This window comes from Anomaloglossus baeobatrachus, chromosome 5 (assembly GCF_048569485.1).
Source record: "Anomaloglossus baeobatrachus isolate aAnoBae1 chromosome 5, aAnoBae1.hap1, whole genome shotgun sequence".
In the NCBI taxonomy this organism is placed as follows: Eukaryota; Metazoa; Chordata; class Amphibia; order Anura; family Aromobatidae; genus Anomaloglossus; species Anomaloglossus baeobatrachus.
In genome coordinates, this window is record NC_134357.1 from 560,188,469 (window position 1) to 560,207,995 (window position 19,527).

At 50.2% G+C, this 19,527-nt stretch overlaps 1 protein-coding gene across 1 annotated transcript in view; it reads left to right on the top strand.

Annotated features, from left to right (window-relative positions):
- Nucleotides 1-19,527, top strand: part of LOC142313009 (uncharacterized) — a 289,249-nt gene that overhangs the window by 102,597 nt on the left and 167,125 nt on the right. The window contains exons 11-14 of the mRNA XM_075351996.1: nucleotides 10,279-10,414; nucleotides 10,498-10,595; nucleotides 10,793-10,883; nucleotides 14,508-15,260. Coding sequence (XP_075208111.1) covers nucleotides 10,279-10,414; nucleotides 10,498-10,595; nucleotides 10,793-10,883; nucleotides 14,508-15,260 — 1,078 coding nt within the window. The remainder of the gene's footprint in view (nucleotides 1-10,278; nucleotides 10,415-10,497; nucleotides 10,596-10,792; nucleotides 10,884-14,507; nucleotides 15,261-19,527) is intronic.

Consider the following 19,527-nt stretch of genomic DNA (forward strand, 5'->3'; position numbering starts at 1 on the left):
GCATCATCACCGCACACCCCTGCACTACCTCGCACGCATCATCACCGCACACGCCGGCACTACCCAGCACGCATCATCACCGCACACCCCTGCACTACCTCGCACGCATCATCACCGCACACCCCGGCACTACCCAGCACGCATCATCACCGCACACACCAGCACTACCCAGCACGCATCATCACCGTACACGCCGGCACTACCCAGCACGCATCATCACCGCACACCTCTGCACTACCTCGCACGCATCATCACCGCACACGCCGGGACTACCGCACGCATCATCACCGCACGCCCCTGCACTACCCAGCACGTATCATGACCGCACACGCCGGCACTACCCAGCATGCATCATCACCGCACACGCCGGCACTACCCAGCACGCATCATCACCGCACACCCCTGCACTACCTCGCACGCATCATCACCGCACACACCGGCACTACCGCTCGCATCATCACCGCACACCCCTGCACTACCCAGCACGTATCATCACCGCACACGCCGGCACTACCCAGCACGCATCATCACCGCACACGCCGGCACTACCCAGCAGGCATCATCACCGCACACGCCGGCACTACCCAGCACGCATCATCACCGCACACGCCGGCACTACCCAGCACGCATCATCACCGCACACGCCGGCACTACCCAGCACGCATCATCACCGCACATGCAGGCACTACCCAGCACGCATTATCACCGTGCACCCCTGCACTACCCTGCATGCATCTTCACCGCACACAACCCGGCATTACCTCAGTGATGTCACCGCTGACAGCGCGACTCCCTTCAGTTGCTGCGTGGAGCTGATAGAGGCGGTGTTCTACTGCCGTTCCTGTCAGCTTCATGTAGTAGAGCTGAGAGCGTCGCGGGACCTCTGTGGATTACGTCGAACCTGGAGGGGTATTTGGGGATTTTAATAAAATGGTGAAAGAGGGTGTTTTTTTGTCTTTTATTCCAAATAAAGGATTTTTTTGGGTGTATATGTTTATTTACTTTCACTTACAGGTTAATCATTGGGGGTGTCTCATAGACGCCTGCCATGATTAACCCCTTATTACCCCGATTGCCACCGCACCAGGGCAATTCGGGAAGAGCCGAGTAGAGTCCTGGGACTGTCGCATCTAATGGATGCGGCAATTCCGGGCGGCTGCTGGCTGATATTTTTAGGCTGGGGGGCTCCCCATAACGTAGAGCTCCCCATCCTGAGAATACCAGCCTTCAGCCGTGTGGCTTTATCTTGGCTGGTATCAAAATTGGGGGGGACCGCACGCCGTTTTTCTTTTAGTTATTTATTTTACTGCACAATATAGACCCGCCCACCGGCGGCTGTGAGTGGTTGCAGTGAGACAGCTGTCACTCAGCGTCGGGGTGTGTCTGACTGCAACTAATCATAGGCGCCGGTGTGAATACGAGATTGAATAATGGGCGGCCGGCATTTTCAAATCAGGAGAAGCCGCCGGAGTAGTGTGACAGCCATGCAGCCCCGCGCCGGTGATCGGTGAGTGGGTGAGAGTGAGTGAATGAGTCAGTGGGTCAGTCAGTGAGTGAGAGAGTTTGAGAGAGAGTGATTGATTGATTTTCTGACAAGCAATGAATTTATATCACTTCTGGGCATGTGTGACGTCCTGGGCAAGCCAGGGGTCACAGGTCATCACACCACCACACCCTACACCCCAGTTAGGAACATCACAGCTAACCAAAATCCTTGTTGCCTTCCTCCAGGGGCTGATGTTCACACCAGGGGGTGGGCCAGGCGGTTGGCTCCGCCCACCGAGGAGTTCACAGCCCTGGAGGCGGGAAGAAACCAGGCAGATAGGGTTTGGACAAGAAGGAGTAAACAGTGAAGTGGTAGAGGAGCTAAGTGAAGTGAAAGTGAAGTGGTGGAGGAGCAAAGGAGAAAACTGGAGAAAAGGAGTAAAAGTGAGAGTAGAAAAGCCTGAAGTTGGTCCAGCTGTGTGCAGGACAGAGTCAGCAAGGTCAGCAACGGCGGTGATTGTCCGGTGACTGTTCGGAAGTTCCTGGAAGGACCGCGGACGGGTGGTGGCCCGGCGGTCTGGAGCAGTGTACAAAGGACAGTCAGCACCAGGGCAGGGGCCTCTCGGACCCCGGCAAGGCTAGGAGTCGCCATAATTTGCCAAATCCGTCAGTGAAGGGGACGGCTGTCTCCCAACAACCAAGTCCCGATTGAAGGCAACAGCCCAACCATTAAAGCAGAGACACCGCCACCGCCAGGGCACCAGTTTCTGAGGGCCAGCGCCTGCGGGCAAAGAGTAGAGCTCCTCCAGTCCAGCTTGAAGCCGGGGAGCGGGTTACCGGTGGGAACCCATCGAAACCATCAACCACATAGGTGCAGGACAAAAGGGACATCACCGTCACCTACTGGGGAAAGCAAGTGCAGCCGTCCGTGGGAACCGTCTTTCCAGCCGTGTGTTTTACCGAGAACTGTGTCATCGTCTCAGGCTGAGTGAGTACCACAGTGCCGCAAGGCACAGCGCTGCCCCCGCGTCCCTGCGCCCACCAAGCCCTGCATCTCCCAACTCTTCACTGGGTCCCGGGATCACCAACCCCTACCCACGGAGGGGCAACACAACAACTTGCTGCTTCACACCATCACTCCCGGGATCCCCATACAGAGCAGCGGTGGTGTCAACAAATCACCACAACCGTGGGTGGCGTCACGGACAATAGACATATCCCAAATCCCTAACCCCTTTCACTCACGGGCGAGGAGTGCCGCTCGAGAGCCCCCGGGATCCGGCCCACCGCTCGAGCCACCACTGAGCAGCAGCAGCCAGACCCGAGCAGAGGGGTGAGCGCAGTGCTGACACCCTCCTCCCCGCCCGCGACAACTTGGCGTCACGAACAGGATCTTACCGCTCTGCCGTCTGGTAGAGGTGCGCCTTGTTACCGCCGGAGGAATCCGGCTCAAAAATTTCGGAAGTCGCCATCTTTGGCGCGAAAAGTTCCCGCTCGAGCGTCTTCTCGAGTAGTGGAGGCGCGAAGGCCAAAACTCCGCCCCAAGAGAGGAGGGGCCGGGAAAGAGCTAAGGGGGACGCAATGGCGGCTGGCTGCATGTGAACGCAGCTATAAAAGCAGGGACGCCAGGACTCTGCAGACATCTTGTTCCTGGGAAAAGCCGCCAGCAACATGTGGATGCCTTCCCGCGACACCGTAGCCCCCGCACCAGGAACCGCGGCGTGGGTGGAAATCCGGACCGCACAGCTCTACCTAAGGCTGCAGGTCAAGATGCAGCTCCTCATGGAGGAGTGGGAGGCCGATATGGCGGACGTTATAGCGGCCGTGCGGAGACGCGAGGAGGGAGCGGAGGAAGGGAGGGCGAGTGACCCACGCCCCGATGCCCTGGAAGGGCCGGTCATCGCGGCTGCGGGACCTGGTCCAAGCCCTCTCCCTCGCCACCCGTCTCGGAGGCTGTGACCCCGCCACTAGGCCTGCTACCACCGCAACCGGTAGCAATACCCAGCGTCCCCGCCCAGGCGGGCCGACCTGTAGCCGGAGCCCGTAGTCGACCGGAGGTGTTGCCCTGGAAGGTCCCAAAGACTGAACCGGAGGCGTCCCCTGAAAAGTCCCCCGAGCCGGAGCTGATGACCCGCTCCGAGCCGAAGGCCCAGCAGCGGAAAGCCCCTGTGCCCATCCCCCACACCTCGGCTGAGGTAGCGCCGGGTTGTAGCTGTAAGCCAGCGCCCAAGGCCAAGACACCGCGGGACCCGCCGCCCAGATTCCTGACAGTGGGCAACGTCCAGAATGTCCCGCGGGGCCCGACCCGTGCGCCGGAGCTCGCAGCAGCGCCATATTGGGATAGGGAGCCGGTACCGCTGGGCCTGGAGATCGGTGAACGGGAGAGGAAGAAGGCCGAGCTGGTGGCCCGAGCGATAAGGGAGAAGGAGAATCTCCGACAGGCCACGTTCCGTGTCCGGGGTCCGCTGTACGAGGGGCAGGTGAGGCGGTTTGATGTCCGCCGGGGCTATGGGTTTATTTATGAACCGGGCCTGGAGGCCGAAGTGTTTGTAGCCCGGCGGGATGTAAATGCCCACCTGCCTGAAGAGCATCCCGGCCGCAACCTAATGCCGGGTGACATTGTCCAGTATACCCGGCACTGTGGAGAGAGAGGGTGGTTTGCCCTGGATGTAAAACTAAGGGGCAGCCAGGAGAGCCGAGTGGGTTCTGCACCCCCTCCCTCGGATGAGGCTGAAAGTCCGGAGTAGGGCAGCGGATGCCCGCTGCAGCAGTCCCCGTTGGGACCACCACTGTGTGAAGTTGTGTTTTTGTTTGAAAAAGTTGAAAAATGATGATAGCTGAAAATCATACCGAAGAAGTCATCTGATTGTCTAACAGTGATTGAACCGGCCGGAGCCGGCACCGTTGTCCCCGTGGGGACCGTTTAAAAAGTTTTGCATGAGGAACTGCTCATGGACAAGCCCGAGAACTTGCAGGGCAACCACAAACGTTAGTGGCTTGTAAATAAGTTGTTTACCGTTACCGTTTCCGCATTGCCGCCTCCGGAGAGGCAGGTTGGAGGGAGGGCCCTCAGCAGAGCAGGCTGGGGCCCAGCCACCAAAGGAACCGGTGGCTACCCTCTGGAGGGGAAGGACAGATCCCGCTCGGGTAATTTGTGCTGGACTTGGGACAAGGGGTGCTGCCTGGGCTTTAGGGGCAGCATCAGGGCCAGGTTGCTTGGGTGGGAGAGAGCGGAAACCGTAACCGTGAACCGTTTTGCAACGTTTAAGTAAAAGTGCCTCCCGTTATGGGAAGAATTAATAAAAATGTATATATGTTACCGTTTTACAATGTTATATATTTTTCAGAAAAATAAAACCGGTGTTGGATGGGCAGCCCGCGGACGGTCTGCATTTTGCTAAGGGGGAATGTGACGCCCTGGGCAAGCCAGGGGTCACAGGTCATCACACCACCACACCCTACACCCCAGTTAGGAACATCACAGCTAACCAAAATCCTTGTTGCCTTCCTCCAGGGGCTGATGTTCACACCAGGGGGTGGGCCAGGCGGTTGGCTCCGCCCACCGAGGAGTTCACAGCCCTGGAGGCGGGAAGAAACCAGGCAGATAGGGTTTGGACAAGAAGGAGTAAACAGTGAAGTGGTAGAGGAGCTAAGTGAAGTGAAAGTGAAGTGGTGGAGGAGCAAAGGAGAAAACTGGAGAAAAGGAGTAAAAGTGAGAGTAGAAAAGCCTGAAGTTGGTCCAGCTGTGTCCAGGACAGAGTCAGCAAGGTCAGCAACGGCGGTGATTGTCCGGAGGGGTGACTGTTCGGAAGTTCCTGGAAGGACCGCGGACGGGTGGTGGCCCGGCGGTCTGGAGCAGTGTACAAGGGACAGTCAGCACCAGGGCAGGGGCCTCTCGGACCCCGGCAAGGCTAGGAGTTGCCATAATTTGCCAAATCCCTCAGTGAAGGGGACGGCTGTCTCCCAACAACCAAGTCCCAATTGAAGGCAACAGCCCAACCATTAAAGCAGAGACACCGCCACCGCCAGGGCACCAGTTTCTGAGGGCCAGCGCCTGCGGGCAAAGAGTAGAGCTCCTCCGGTCCAGCTTGAAGCCGGGGAGCGGGTTACCGGTGGGAACCCATCGAAACCATCAACCACATAGGTGCAGGACAAAAGGGACATCACCGTCACCTACTGGGGAAAGCAAGTGCAGCCGTCCGTGGGAACCGTCTTTCCAGCCATGTGTTTTATCGAGAACTGTGTCATCGTCTCAGGCTGAGTGAGTACCACAGTGCCGCAAGGCACAGCGCTGCCCCCGCGTCCCTGCGCCCACCAAGCCCTGCATCTCCCAACTCTTCACTGGGCCCCGGGATCACCAACCCCTACCCACGGAGGGGCAACACAACAACTTGCTGCTTCACACCATCACTCCCGGGATCCCCATACAGAGCAGCGGTGGTGTCAACCAATCACCACAACCGTGGGTGGCGTCACGGACAATAGACATATCCCAAATCCCTTACGACTTTCACTCACGGGCGAGGAGTGCCGCTCGAGAGCCCCCGGGATCCGGCCCACCGCTCGAGCCACCACTGAGCAGCAGCAGCCGGACCCGAGCAGAGGGGTGAGCGCAGTGCTGACACCCTCCTCCCCGCCCGCGACACATGCTCAGAAGTAAAAATCGGATACGGTACATGCTTCCGGCGTTTGAAGCATGACACCGTATCTGGCTCGCATAAACTTTTATTATGCACCATGCCGCACAGCGCCGCACCCGGCGCTATGCATTTTTTTGACGCTGGCAAAAAACGTTCCTCTCTGCGTCTTGTGCGGTTGCCAGAGTGACGATTTTTGCCGCATCCGGCAAAACCGGATCAAACGTAAGTACATGCGGCACAATCCGGTGCTAATAAAAGTCTATGAGGAAAAACCGCACCCGGCGGCAAAAAAACCCCCAGATGTGTTTTTCCCGCAAAGCGCCGGATTGTGCCGCACAGCAAAAACCTGATGTGTGAACATACCCTTAGCTGCACACCATGTTCAGCTCTCCTCCTAGATCCTAGCTGCCTGCACACCCTGTTCAGCCCTCCTCCTGGGTCCTAGCTGCCTGCACACCCTGTTCAGCCTTCCTCCTGGGTCCTAGCTGCCTGCACACCCTGTTCAGCTCTCCTCCTGGATCCTAGCTGCCTGCACACCCTGTTCAGCCCTCCTCCTGGATTCTAGCTGCCTGCACACCCTGTTCAGCTCTCCTCCTGGGTCCTAGCTGCCTGCACACCCTGTTCAGCTCTCCTCCTGGGTCCTAGCTGCCTGCACACCCTGTTCAGCTCTCCTCCTGGGTCCTAGCTGCCTGCACACCCTGTTCAGCTCTCCTCCTGGGTCCTAGCTGCCTGCACACCCTGTTCAGCTCTTCTCCTAGGTCCTAGCTGCCTGCACACCCTGTTCAGCTCTTCTCCTGGGTCCTAGCTGCCTGCACACTCTGTTCAGCTCTCCTCCTGGGTCCTAGCTGCCTGCACACCCTGTTCAGCTCTCCTCCTGGGTCCTAGCTGCCTGCACACCCTGTTCAGCCCTCCTCCTAGGTCCTAGCTGCCTACACACCCTGTTCAGCTCTCCTCCTGGGTCCTAGCTGCCTGCACACCCTGTTCAGCTCTCCTCCTGGGTCCTAGCCACCTGGACATCCTGTTCAGCTCTCCTCCTAGGTCCTAGCTGCCTGCACACCCTGTTCAGCTCTCCTCCTGGGTCCTAGCTGCCTACACACCCTGTTCAGCTCTCCTAGGTCCTAGCTGCCTGCACACCCTGTTCAGCTCTCCTCCTGGGTCCTAGCCGCCTGCACACCCTGTTCAGCTCTCCTAGGTCCTAGCCGCCTGCGCACCCTGTTCAGCTCTCCTCCTGGGTCCTAGCCGCCTGCACACCCTGTTCAGCTCTCCTCCTGGGTCCTAGCTGCCTGCACACCCTGTTCAGCTCTCCCCCTGGGTCCTAGCCGCCTGCACACCCTGTTCAGCTCTCCTAGGTCCTAGCCGCCTGCGCACCCTGTTCAGCTCTCCTAGGTCCTAGCTGCCTGCACACCCTGTTCAGCTCTTCTCCTGGGTCCTAGCTGCCTGCACACCCTGTTCAGCTCTCCTCCTGGGTCCTAGCCACCTGCACATCCTGTTCAGCTCTCCTCCTAGGTCCTAGCTGCCTGCACACCCTGTTCAGCTCTCCTCCTGGGTCCTAGCCGCCTGCACACCCTGTTCAGCTCTCCTCCTGGGTCCTAGCTGCCTGCACACCCTGTTCAGTCCTCCTCCTAGGTCCTAGCTGCCTACACACCCTGTTCAGCTCTCCTAGGTCCTAGCTGCCTGCACACCCTGTTCAGCTCTCCTCCTAGGTCCTAGCTGCCTGCACACCCTGTTCAGCTCTCCTCCTGGGTCCTAGCCGCCTGCACACCCTGTTCAGCTCTCCTCCTGGGTCCTAGCTGCCTGCACACCCTGTTCAGCTCTCCCCCTGGGTCCTAGCCGCCTGCACACCCTGTTCAGCTCTCCTAGGTCCTAGCCGCCTGCGCACCCTGTTCAGCTCTCCTAGGTCCTAGCTGCCTGCACACCCTGTTCAGCTCTCCTCCTGGGTCCTAGCCGCCTGCACACCCTGTTCAGCTCTCCTCCTGGGTCCTAGCTGCCTGCACACCCTGTTCAGCTCTCCCCCTGGGTCCTAGCCGCCTGCACACCCTGTTCAGCTCTCCTAGGTCCTAGCCGCCTGCGCACCCTGTTCAGCTCTCCTAGGTCCTAGCTGCCTGCACACCCTGTTCAGCTCTCCTCCTAGGTCCTAGCTGCCTGCACACCCTGTTCAGCTCTCCTCCTGGGTCCTAGCCGCCTGCACACCCTGTTCAGCTCTCCTCCTGGGTCCTAGCTGCCTGCACACCCTGTTCAGCTCTCCCCCTGGGTCCTAGCCGCCTGCACACCCTGTTCAGCTCTCCTAGGTCCTAGCCGCCTGCGCACCCTGTTCAGCTCTCCTAGGTCCTAGCTGCCTGCACACCCTGTTCAGCTCTCCTCCTGGGTCCTAGCCGCCTGCACACCCTGTTCAGCTCTCCTCCTGGGTCCTAGCCGCCTGCACACCCTGTTCAGCTCTCCTCCTGGGTCCTAGCTGCCTGCACACCCTGTTCAGCTCTCCCCCTGGGTCCTAGCCGCCTGCACACCCTGTTCAGCTCTCCTAGGTCCTAGCCGCCTGCGCACCCTGTTCAGCTCTCCTAGGTCCTAGCTGCCTGCACACCCTGTTCAGCTCTCCTCCTAGGTCCTAGCTGCCTGCACACCCTGTTCAGCTCTCCTCCTGGGTCCTAGCCGCCTGCACACCCTGTTCAGCTCTCCTCCTGGGTCCTAGCTGCCTGCACACCCTGTTCAGCTCTCCCCCTGGGTCCTAGCCGCCTGCACACCCTGTTCAGCTCTCCTAGGTCCTAGCCGCCTGCGCACCCTGTTCAGCTCTCCTAGGTCCTAGCTGCCTGCACACCCTGTTCAGCTCTCCTCCTGGGTCCTAGCCGCCTGCACACCCTGTTCAGCTCTCCTCCTGGGTCCTAGCCGCCTGCACACCCTGTTCAGCTCTCCTCCTGGGTCCTAGCTGCCTGCACACCCTGTTCAGCTCTCCCCCTGGGTCCTAGCCGCCTGCACACCCTGTTCAGCTCTCCTCCTGGGTCCTAGCTGCCTGCACACCCTGTTCAGCTCTCCCCCTGGGTCCTAGCCGCCTGCACACCCTGTTCAGCTCTCCTAGGTCCTAGCCGCCTGCGCACCCTGTTCAGCTCTCCTAGGTCCTAGCTGCCTGCACACCCTGTAGTTAACTCCCTGCCTGTTCTGCACATTGCTGATCTGTGGCGGCTCAGAGCGATCACGGACAGCTTCTGCAGATTCAGTTTGCTGGATGGGTGTAGTTGGGGAGTGGATATGGGTGTGGCCATTTGTAAAATGGGTGTGGTTAGGGGGCGTGGCCTAAAAATTGCCGCACGTTGCGCGCCGCAAACTTTGTCCCTCTTTCCCTTCTTTAAAAGTTGGGAGGTATGGGCTACGCTCCGTACACCTCATACACACACGGCTCTGCTCCGCACACATCATACACACACGGCTCCGCTACATCCACACTGTAAATCCCTCCTGACCCCACACAACCTTCCCCTCGTCCTGCATACACTGAGGAGCTGATCATGTGACCCCTGACTCCTCCCCTCCATGTGACATCATCACAGGTCCTGGAAGCACAGAGCAGCCATATATCTAGTGTGCGGCTCTGCAGGAGGAGGTGTGTGGAGATTCCCCATTACTGGGCTCAGGCTCCATACACATTAGATGCTGGGGGAGAACAATCGCTCTATAGAAGAGCATTCTCCTGATTGCCCCGTGAAGGATGGATATGGACAGGGACAAGATGGCGGAGAGGATATTACACCTCACCCTAGAGATCCTCTTCCGGCTTACTGGAGAGGTGAGAGATTCTGATGACGTCACATTACACCATTCTTATCTATGGGAATAACAGATGGACAGAACTGGAGAGGTGAGGACTCTGGAAATGTCTGGAGTGAGATTTCTTACTGTGTCTCTCCATAACCAGGATTACACAGTAGTGAAGAAGACCTCTAGTGAGCGCTGTCAGGACCCTGTGTCTGAGGGATGGGGAAGACCCCTGAGCCCAATCACGGGGCTTCCACCTCACCCCCCGATACATGAGGACATCAATGACCAGAAGATCCTAGAACTCACCTACAAGATGATTGAGCTGCTGACTGGAGAGGTGACACTGCTGGGAATGCTGGGACATTATACAGTAACGCTATGGAGGGATCGGGGGTGACGGTATCATTGTATGTGTCAGGTTCCTATAAGGTGTCAGGACGTCACCGTCTATTTCTCCATGGAGGAGTGGGAGTATTTAGAAGGACACAAAGATCTGTACAAGGACGTCATGATGGAGGTTCCCCAGCCCCTCACATCACCAGGTAATAGACAGGACTAAATACACACGGCCTATAACTATCTGTATGTAAGGAATGAATTCAGTCCCTGTATGTGTCTCCTCCAGGTCTATCCAGTAAGAGGACAACACCAGAGAGATGTCCCCGTCCTCTTCTCCCACAGGACTGTAAACAAGAAGAGCCCGATGTTCCTCAGGATCATCAGGTAGATGGAGAGAAGGTGCCATGAAATCTCCCTATGATGTGTAGACGGCTGTGAAGGTCTTGTGCTCAGTCTTGTTTTATCCTCCAGTATTATATGTGTTATACTTGTGTAATGAGAGCGGTGGAGATGGCAGGATTAGAGCTGATCATAGATGGGACTTCTCCATCTGTCTGTGACTTTTACAATATTTGTTTCAGGGTGAAGATCTGCTCCATATTAATACTACAGAGACATATGTGAGGGGTGATGAGCGGAGTAAAGAGGAGATTCCTACAGATAACCGCCCAGGTGAGTAGTGACCACTAAATGCAGAGAAGTCACAGATTCTTCTCATTCAGCAGCTGCTACAATGTGGGACTAAGAAAAAGGAACAAAACTTATTATCCTAAAAATAAGATGTAAGAGGTTTCCTGTACATCCTAGACACGGGGAATTGCAGTTTATAGTGGAATAGGCGCACACTTCTGCAGAGATAGCTGTCAATCACTGATAGGACCGCCCACTAGACCAAAAATCGCAGAAAATGCCAAGGTCTAACTGATTAAAACACAACATATAGTGAATCTTTTTGCACAAAACTATTTATCAATCTACTAACCCCCTGGCTCTATAACATGGTGTCTGCAGATGACACTGGATTTTCCTGGTGAAAGATTCCCTTTATTGTTGCTGTAGGCTTTTTATAGATTCACAATCCAATTTTCTATGCATCTATTTTTAGAAGAAGTCTTGTTCTAGGTGACAAAGTTCTCTCTGTACTTACTAAAGGCTTGGAAATATGTTGTACTATTCTCCTGACTGATAACTTTCCACAATGAGATCTCTTTGCTGTGTTGTCAGCTGTTTATGCATTGTGGCTTTTACTGTAAAGTGCAACAAATAAAGTGTCAGGAAAATCCTTCAAGAACAGCAGCATTTTAGATGGGGTTAGTCAGAATCCTTGTTATTGATGGCAGCCGTGTACTGACTAATATGTAATATGAATGTATATGTTATTGGCTAATTCGGAACACAACAACATCCCTAATTATGAGAGGGTGTTCACACTTTTGCAACCACATTATTTTATTTTTTTTTTCTCATCAAAATGTTTTCAGTTTATTTTTTAATTAAATTGAACAGAATATGGGCGACATTAAAAGGTGGAAAAAGTTCTTAACTGATATAATTTTTGAATTATTATTTTTTAAGGGTGTGTAGACTTTCTATATCTACTGTAGTGTTCACTGTGCTTGTCAGGTGGAGAATGAAATGGGATATTTGCAGTTTATAGTGAAACTATCTGTAGTACCCGGGCGTTGCCCGGGATAGTAACTGTCTCTCTCCCAGTCTCTGTCTGTGTGTCGCTGTCTGTCTGTCTCTCTTTCCTTGCCTGTCTGTTTCTATCTGTCTCCATCTCTGTGTCTGTCTCTCTCTTTGCCCGGCTGTCTCTCTCTATCCGTCTCTCCACCAACATGTTATTACCTCACACATAAGCTTTTTATACTAACAGTTTATTTTGTTCCTATAGCAACCACTGACAGTTGCTATTAATAATCTATAGCTTCCACCTCCATTCAGTTAAATAGCGGCAGGATTTTTGGAGAGTAATTGTAAAGCGTGGAGTTAAATTTTCCCGCCCAAACATAGTCTATGACGTTCCCTGGGTCACATGGAGTGTCTGTGCAAAATTTTGTGATTGTAAATGTGACGGTGCGGATTCCTTTAGCAGACATACACACATACACTCAGCTTTATATATTAGGTATACAAGTTCCATATTATTTATACTGGTCAATAAATTATACTTTGTATATTTGTGGACTACAATGCTCATAGACAGGAGGACACAATTACAAAATCTCCAGATGCGGAGTGGCCATTAAAAGATAAAAAAAAATTTTCTACATTACATGTAGAGAAAAGCTGCTATACACCAGACAGTACAGATACAAATGCAGCCATCCAACACCTATCAGATATTCTACATATGTCCTATTACTTCGTAGGATAAGATGGTCACCTCAGTGCAGAGGCGAACTAGAGCAGCGCTGTGCTCAGGTACGCTCGGTGCTCAGTCTTGTGTAAGCCACTTGCAGTTTGAACGCACACACTCGGGGTAATAACAGCGTAATCAGATGTAGTGTATATAGCAAAAAAAGAATTTGAAAAACCTCAGACCACCTTACCCAGAAATGAGGTGCTTAGGGCTGGCTATGTGGGTGGATTCTAAAACTACCAATCAGTGATTCTGAACCTCCTTAGGTCAAGTTTGGACATGTGGAGGTTGGGTTCGTTTGGTGCCAGGGAACCGAACCTCTAAAGGTTTGCTCATCTGTAGTCATGAACCCCGCACACTCTTTTTCCAGAGTTTAATCTGTTCAAGTGGTTATCATGTGACCGCTCATATGCAGTTTGCTTATGTAAAGTCACATGCAGACTAGCTGGTCTTCCTGATTTTTCTCAGTGTTCAGTGAAAAAGTACAGCCTAAGCTTTACTGACAGAAGATGAAAGATCAGCTAGCCGACACTCGACTAAGTATGAAAATCGTTATGAATGGTAATTTGATGACCACTGGAACTGGATATCAAAACCGAATCCTGACAGTGCATATATTAATGGCATGCAACAGGGCTGAATTGTATGATTAATACCCCTAACAAAAATACAGATGTATTACCTCATAAGACTGCACTATATTTCATGAACCTAGCCATGTATCATATTCTATATGGATTGCTACATGTGTACAGGATCAGAGCCAATTACTGTACACGAATACAGCACCAGAACCCCGATAAGTACATCACCAGATTGGATTTTTTTTTTTTTTAATGATAACAACTTTTTTACAGAAACACATCACCAGAATGCACATCAGTATAGGAATACCTGTCCCAAAATCGCAACCAGTATACAAATACATCACCAGAACCACCATCAGGACAGATATACATCAATAGAACCATTATCAGTACACAAATACACTACCAGGATCACCATTAGTACATGAATAAATTATCAGAACCACCATCAGTACAGAAATAGATTGCAACTCAAGAGAGAGAAGTCTCACCAACGTGTGCAAATGATTAAATGGATTTTGCCTTTTTATATCCAATGCAACAGCAAAATTGCTAGCTCATTCATGTGATTAAATGGTAAAGTGAAGAAACAAAGCTATCGCTAAAAATTGGTAATTTTATTTTTTATCTTTATTATTTATTATTAATAATAAAAATAATAATCTTTATTTTGTCCTTATTAAAAAGTGCACGATATAGAGAGGCTGGTAAGAATAATGTTTAAGTCGTTCGACCATTTACCTCTCTTAATCGTAAACTGTGCCACTCTGACAAAAGAAATTCCTTTGTTGATAATGTGGCACTGTATTGTGGCTTTATGGTTCCCTCCTGCCAGTTGGGTAAATGCTCCATGTATCCTCCTTCTATCCATTCTGATTTTGAAATGTAAAATTTAATTTTTTTTTTACTGAAAATCCACTGCATTTTTTTAATGGATTTTCAGAAATTTCATATACTTGCTACTAAAATATATCCCTAGTCAATTTATACTGCTGATATAGGTGTGCGTCTCTCTTGCAAAGAGTAAACTGTGCTGCTTCCCCCTCATGGTTTTCACAATAATATCCACAGCAGTATTTGCCACTTCGGGTAGCATGTGAGACCTCCCCTGTCATAGGTCCGCAGCAAATCTGCTCCATGGGAACGTAGCCTAAAGGTTATTAGAGAGTGAAAATTTACAGCTCTGTTTAGGAAATATATTATTATATCACCAATATCTTAGTTATTAGTCAAATTTTGGAACATGACTTGCAATTTTAATGGACATTTAATATAATTACAAAAAAATAAATAAAACTTTTCAAGGTTATATTGTTGAAAAAGTAATAAAAGCATTACTCTTGGCAGGTGACTGTATTAGGAGATCAGAGGGACTTCTGACGTCTTCAAATTTTCAATCATATGATCTTGGTGTGCCACAAGACACATATGAAGGACATTGCATTATCCCAGCTGTATCCTCAGTACTTCACAGCAAAGATGTATCATCGCATCTTATTAAACAGGTCCTATCTCCTGATTCATCACAGACTATTAAGGAAAATAAAAGTCACAGAAGAGTTGTTAGAACTACCAAAGGAACAAAGACATTTTCATGTTCAGCGTACGGGAAATATTTTAGTCATCAGTCTAACCTTGTTTCACATAAGAAGACTGACACAGGGGAGAAGCCATATTCATGTTTAGAATGTGGGAAATGTTTTGCAGTAAAATCAACACTTGTTAGACATCAGAGAAGTCACACAGGAGAAAAGCCATTTGCATGTTCCGAATGTGGGAAAGGTTTTTGCCAGAAATCTGATCTTGTTAGACATCAGAGAATTCACACAGGCGAAAAGCCATTTTCATGTTCAGAATGTGGGAAATGTTTTGCAGATAAATCAAATCTTGTTGTTCATCACAGAATTCACACAAGGGAGAAGCCATTTTCATGTTCAGAATATGGGAAAGCTTTTCATCATGTAACAGGTCTTCTGATACATCAGAGATCTCACACAGGGGAGAAGCCATATTCATGTTTAGACTGTGGGAAATGTTTTGTATGTAAGTCACATTTGCTTAGACATCAAAAAAGTCACATAGGGAAGAAGCATTATCTATGTTAAGAATGTGGGAAATGTTTGTTTTTCAAAAGCACTCTAGTTAAACATCAAAGAGCTCACATATCAAGAATGTGGGAAATAATTTGATAAAGTATAACATAACATCTTTATGAAAAAATGATCAATTTTGGAATCAACAATAAATCCGATGGATTCAAAACTGGCTTAATGATCGTGCATAACGAGTAATACTAAATGACTACACATCAAACTAAAAGGAAAGTTAAAGTGTGGGCCGCAAGGCTCTGTCCTGGGGCCAGTGCTGTTTAATAGCTTTATAAATTATCTGGACAATGAAATTATTGGGGAACTCAAAAGTAGCAGATGATAATAAAATAGGAGGAGTAGCCAACACTATAGAGTAAAGAGAGCGTATTGAAAAGAATCTAGACACACTTGAACAATGGGCTGAGGAAAACAGTATGGGGTTTGACAAGGACAAATGCAAAATCCTACGTGGGTAAAACAAATTTAAAAAGCACATATAGTATGGGAGGAATAGAACTAGGTGATAGCATTGAGGAAAAGGACTTGGGCATAATAGTAGATCTTAGAGTCAACATGAGCCAACAGTGCGATACTGCAGCTAAAAAGGCCAAATAAAATTATGGGATTTATCAAGACAAGCATTGAATCTAGGTCAAGAGAGGTCATTATTCCCCTATACTCTGCCCTGGTCAGACCCCACCTGGAATACTGTGCACAGTTCTGGGTGCCCCAATTCAAGAAAGACATCGATCTATTGTACCAAGTTCAGAGAAGAACAAACAAGAGGGTAGAAGGTCTGCAAACCATCTGCTATGAAGACCGGCTACAAGAACTAAAGATAAAACAAAAAAAAAAGTGAGCTGGAGTATGAGATGGTATACATGGAGCTTGTAAGCTCATGTTCACACTGGCCATAAGACAAAGAAAAACCAAGGGAAAACTTATGTCCCAACAGGACACAGCTCCATGCATACCATCTCATACTCCGGCTCACGTTTTTGTTTTTATGTAGTCTTTTGCATTTAGTACAAATAGGGTGTGGCCCTCCCTCTCAGTGAGCTGAGCATTTCATTCTGTGCATCCCATGGCTGTGTGTCCTGTTGGGACCCGGTCACTTTCAGCCCTTATTCACATTGAGGCCTATTTTAGACCCATGGTAAGGTTTTAATATTAGAGAGTGTAGGTACTGTCCCAACCGGTTACGCCTTGTCATTGGTGGGATGGTTTTATGCTTTTTTTTTATCAAAAACAGTGTTTACTAAGTAACCTATGTATATATGCACTATGCTTTTATTTAGTTTACAGCGGGGTATATGTTCATAATTTTTCCCTTGTTTTTTCTAAGAACTAAAGAGAAGGCTGAGAGGAGACTTAATAGTGGTCAACAAATATCTGAAAGGAAGTCACAGTGCAGAGGAATCACCCTTTTCTCATTAGCACAAGGAAGTACAAGAAGCAATAGGATGAAACTAATTGGAAAGCAATTCAGATTAGACATTAGGAAAAACTTTCTGACAGTGAAGGCAGTCAGAGGGTGGAACAGGCTACAGTGGGAGGCAGTGAGTGCAGTCATAGAGTGGAACAGGCTACCACAGGAGGTAGGGAGCTCTCAATCAATGGAAATCTTCAAGCGGAAGCTGGATAAACATATAGCTGGGATAATTTAGGAAAACCTGCACTCGCAGGGTGTTGGACCCAATGGTCCTTGAGGTCCCTTCCAATTACACAATTTTATTTCTATATATCTAGCCTTATGATTTGAGCTACATTATGCTGTGTATGTAATCCTACATTGTGAGATAGTTTGTAGAGACATGTATCTAATCCTGTCATTGTGTGATTGCTGTGCAGTGGATCTACTGCTATAATTTGAGATACTATCTGTATCTAATCTTATCTAAGATTCAGTCCATATATTTAATCTCATCATATGAGATAAAGACCTCTGAATTGTGTATCTAAGGGTACTTTCACACTTGCGTTGTTTTCCTTCCCTCACAATTTGCCCTTTTGGAAAACAGCGGAATCCGTTAACTGATTCCGCTGTTTCCCATAGACTTGTATGGATGACGGATTGTGCCAAAAGGACCTGCATTGCTTCTGCTGGGCGACGCTGCGTTGCTTCTGCCCAGCCTGAGCTACGCAGCATGTAAAGTTTTTTTGAGCAGCGGAATCCTTAGGATTTCACTGCACATGCTCTCTCTGGCTCCCTGCACCCGTAACCAAGATAAATATCGGGTAACCAAGCAAAGTGCTTTACCCGATATTTACCCTGGCCACGTGTGCAGGGAGCCCTTCACTTCCCCGCTCGGCTCCTCCCCCTCCCGCACTCCACTCCGTGTGTGTGTGTGTGTGTATATATATATATATGTTGAGGAGAGCCATAAGATTAAATACTTAATTAACCTCTTGACAAGGGATTGCGGGAAATATGTCGATTTGCCTTACATAATTCAGGTTTCAGATCATATACATGACACAGATATAAAGATGGCCGCCATTTCCTGTTATCCACACCTTGCTTGGAATGCAAGGAATGTCCAGATGAAAGAAGATACCGTATAAGAGAAGACCACTGGTCAAGCTAGAAGACATCACAGACCAAACCATCAGCATGGATGCACCAGATGACGTCCCTTCCATCATCATGGTTTCATCCACTGAAGTCCGACGCACCCATCAACAGCAACACGGATCTCCCCATTGGCTAGCTCATGAACTGTCCCACTAAATGGGCATATCTGAACTTGTGTACGCCCCTAGACTATATCAAGAGGACGCATGTTCCTTCTCTGTCTGTTTGGTGCCATCTTTACTGTGACCAAGAAGAGACTTCATATCCGACTGTGTCTGGTGTGAATTCTTTTATGCATGCACTTGGTATATACCAATTCGGCCAGGCAGTAGGCAACTAGTGATCTCTGGTTAAGAGTTCACCTTAACATTATTGGTGCCCAACGTGGGGCCAATAGACGGAGACACCTGAAATCCTGATGAACCGGCAACTGGAATGGCATGACATGCTGGACACCTCAGGAAACTGATCACTTCCTAACGAGAGTATGGTAAGTCTGCTGATTTTTCATAATCTGTAGTCTTCCCGTGGTCTCGATGGGGTGTGTGGCACTGATTGCCTGACTGTGTCCGGTTTGTTGGGGTATCTGTTGACGGGCAGACGGGTCTCACGGCTATTGGCCATATTAATCTCGGAAGAACCGTCACATATTCAGTTGCCTGCTGCCTGTTGTGTATTTGTCAAGAGAGCATGTGGGTTTGTGAGTGGTGTCTGTAAAACGTGTAAAGTATATGGTTTGTGGTTGCCTGTGATACGGTTTGTGGTTTTTGAAGTGCCAAGCTCAGATGAGTGCAGAGCCAGATGTAAGTGCCAAGCTCAGATGAGTGCAGAGCCAGATGTAAGTGCCAAGATCAGCTAGACTTAAGTGCAGAGCCATATGTAAGGGCCCAGCTTTGGCTAGACTGAGTGCAGAGCCTTACGTTATACATAAATCTAACCTTTTTAAAGTGTTTTCCTGGAGTGAATTGGCTGGTACAGACACCTTGTAGTCAGGGGTGATACTAGGTGGTTTTTTATTAGGCTAGTTATAAGTCCTCCAAGAGAGGCGAATCGGCCGGTATAGACACCTTGTAGTCAGGGGCGATACTAGGTGGTTTTTTATTAGGCTAGTTATAAGTCCTCCAAGAGAGGCGAATCGGCCGGTATAGACACCTTGTAGTCAGGGGTGATACTAGGTATTTTTTTGTATATTACGGAACGCAGAAATCAGACAGGGACCACGTGGCTGTATAAGGAAGGATTTGGAAGTGTGTGCTGCAAACTGCAGGTTTTCTTTAGTGTTTCAGTTATTTGTCATCTCCCCCGTCTTTTTGTTTGTCTGTTTTTATCTGGTATGCATAGAGAAAGATTGCTTGTTTGGTGTTTGTTATCTTGAGAGAAAGATGGAGAAATTGATGAAGTTGTGAGTGTGTGTGTGTGTGTGTGTAAATATATATATTGTAGCGGGGTGGGGGTACCCCAAGACTACAAAGACGCCGTGACTCAAATAGTCCGATCCAAACAGCTTTATTGTCCTTGCTGTACATGTAAATTCATCCGGAACACAGCCGGGTTATGCACCGTCCATACGGGTCCCCGTCACACAGGCACCCCTTGCCGTAGGAGACGGTCTTACGATGCCCCGTTCGGCTGTTCCAGGAGGGTCCACAAACTTATAAGCGCTCCACGCCGGCCTGGAGCTTTTCCAGGCTTCCGGCTCTGC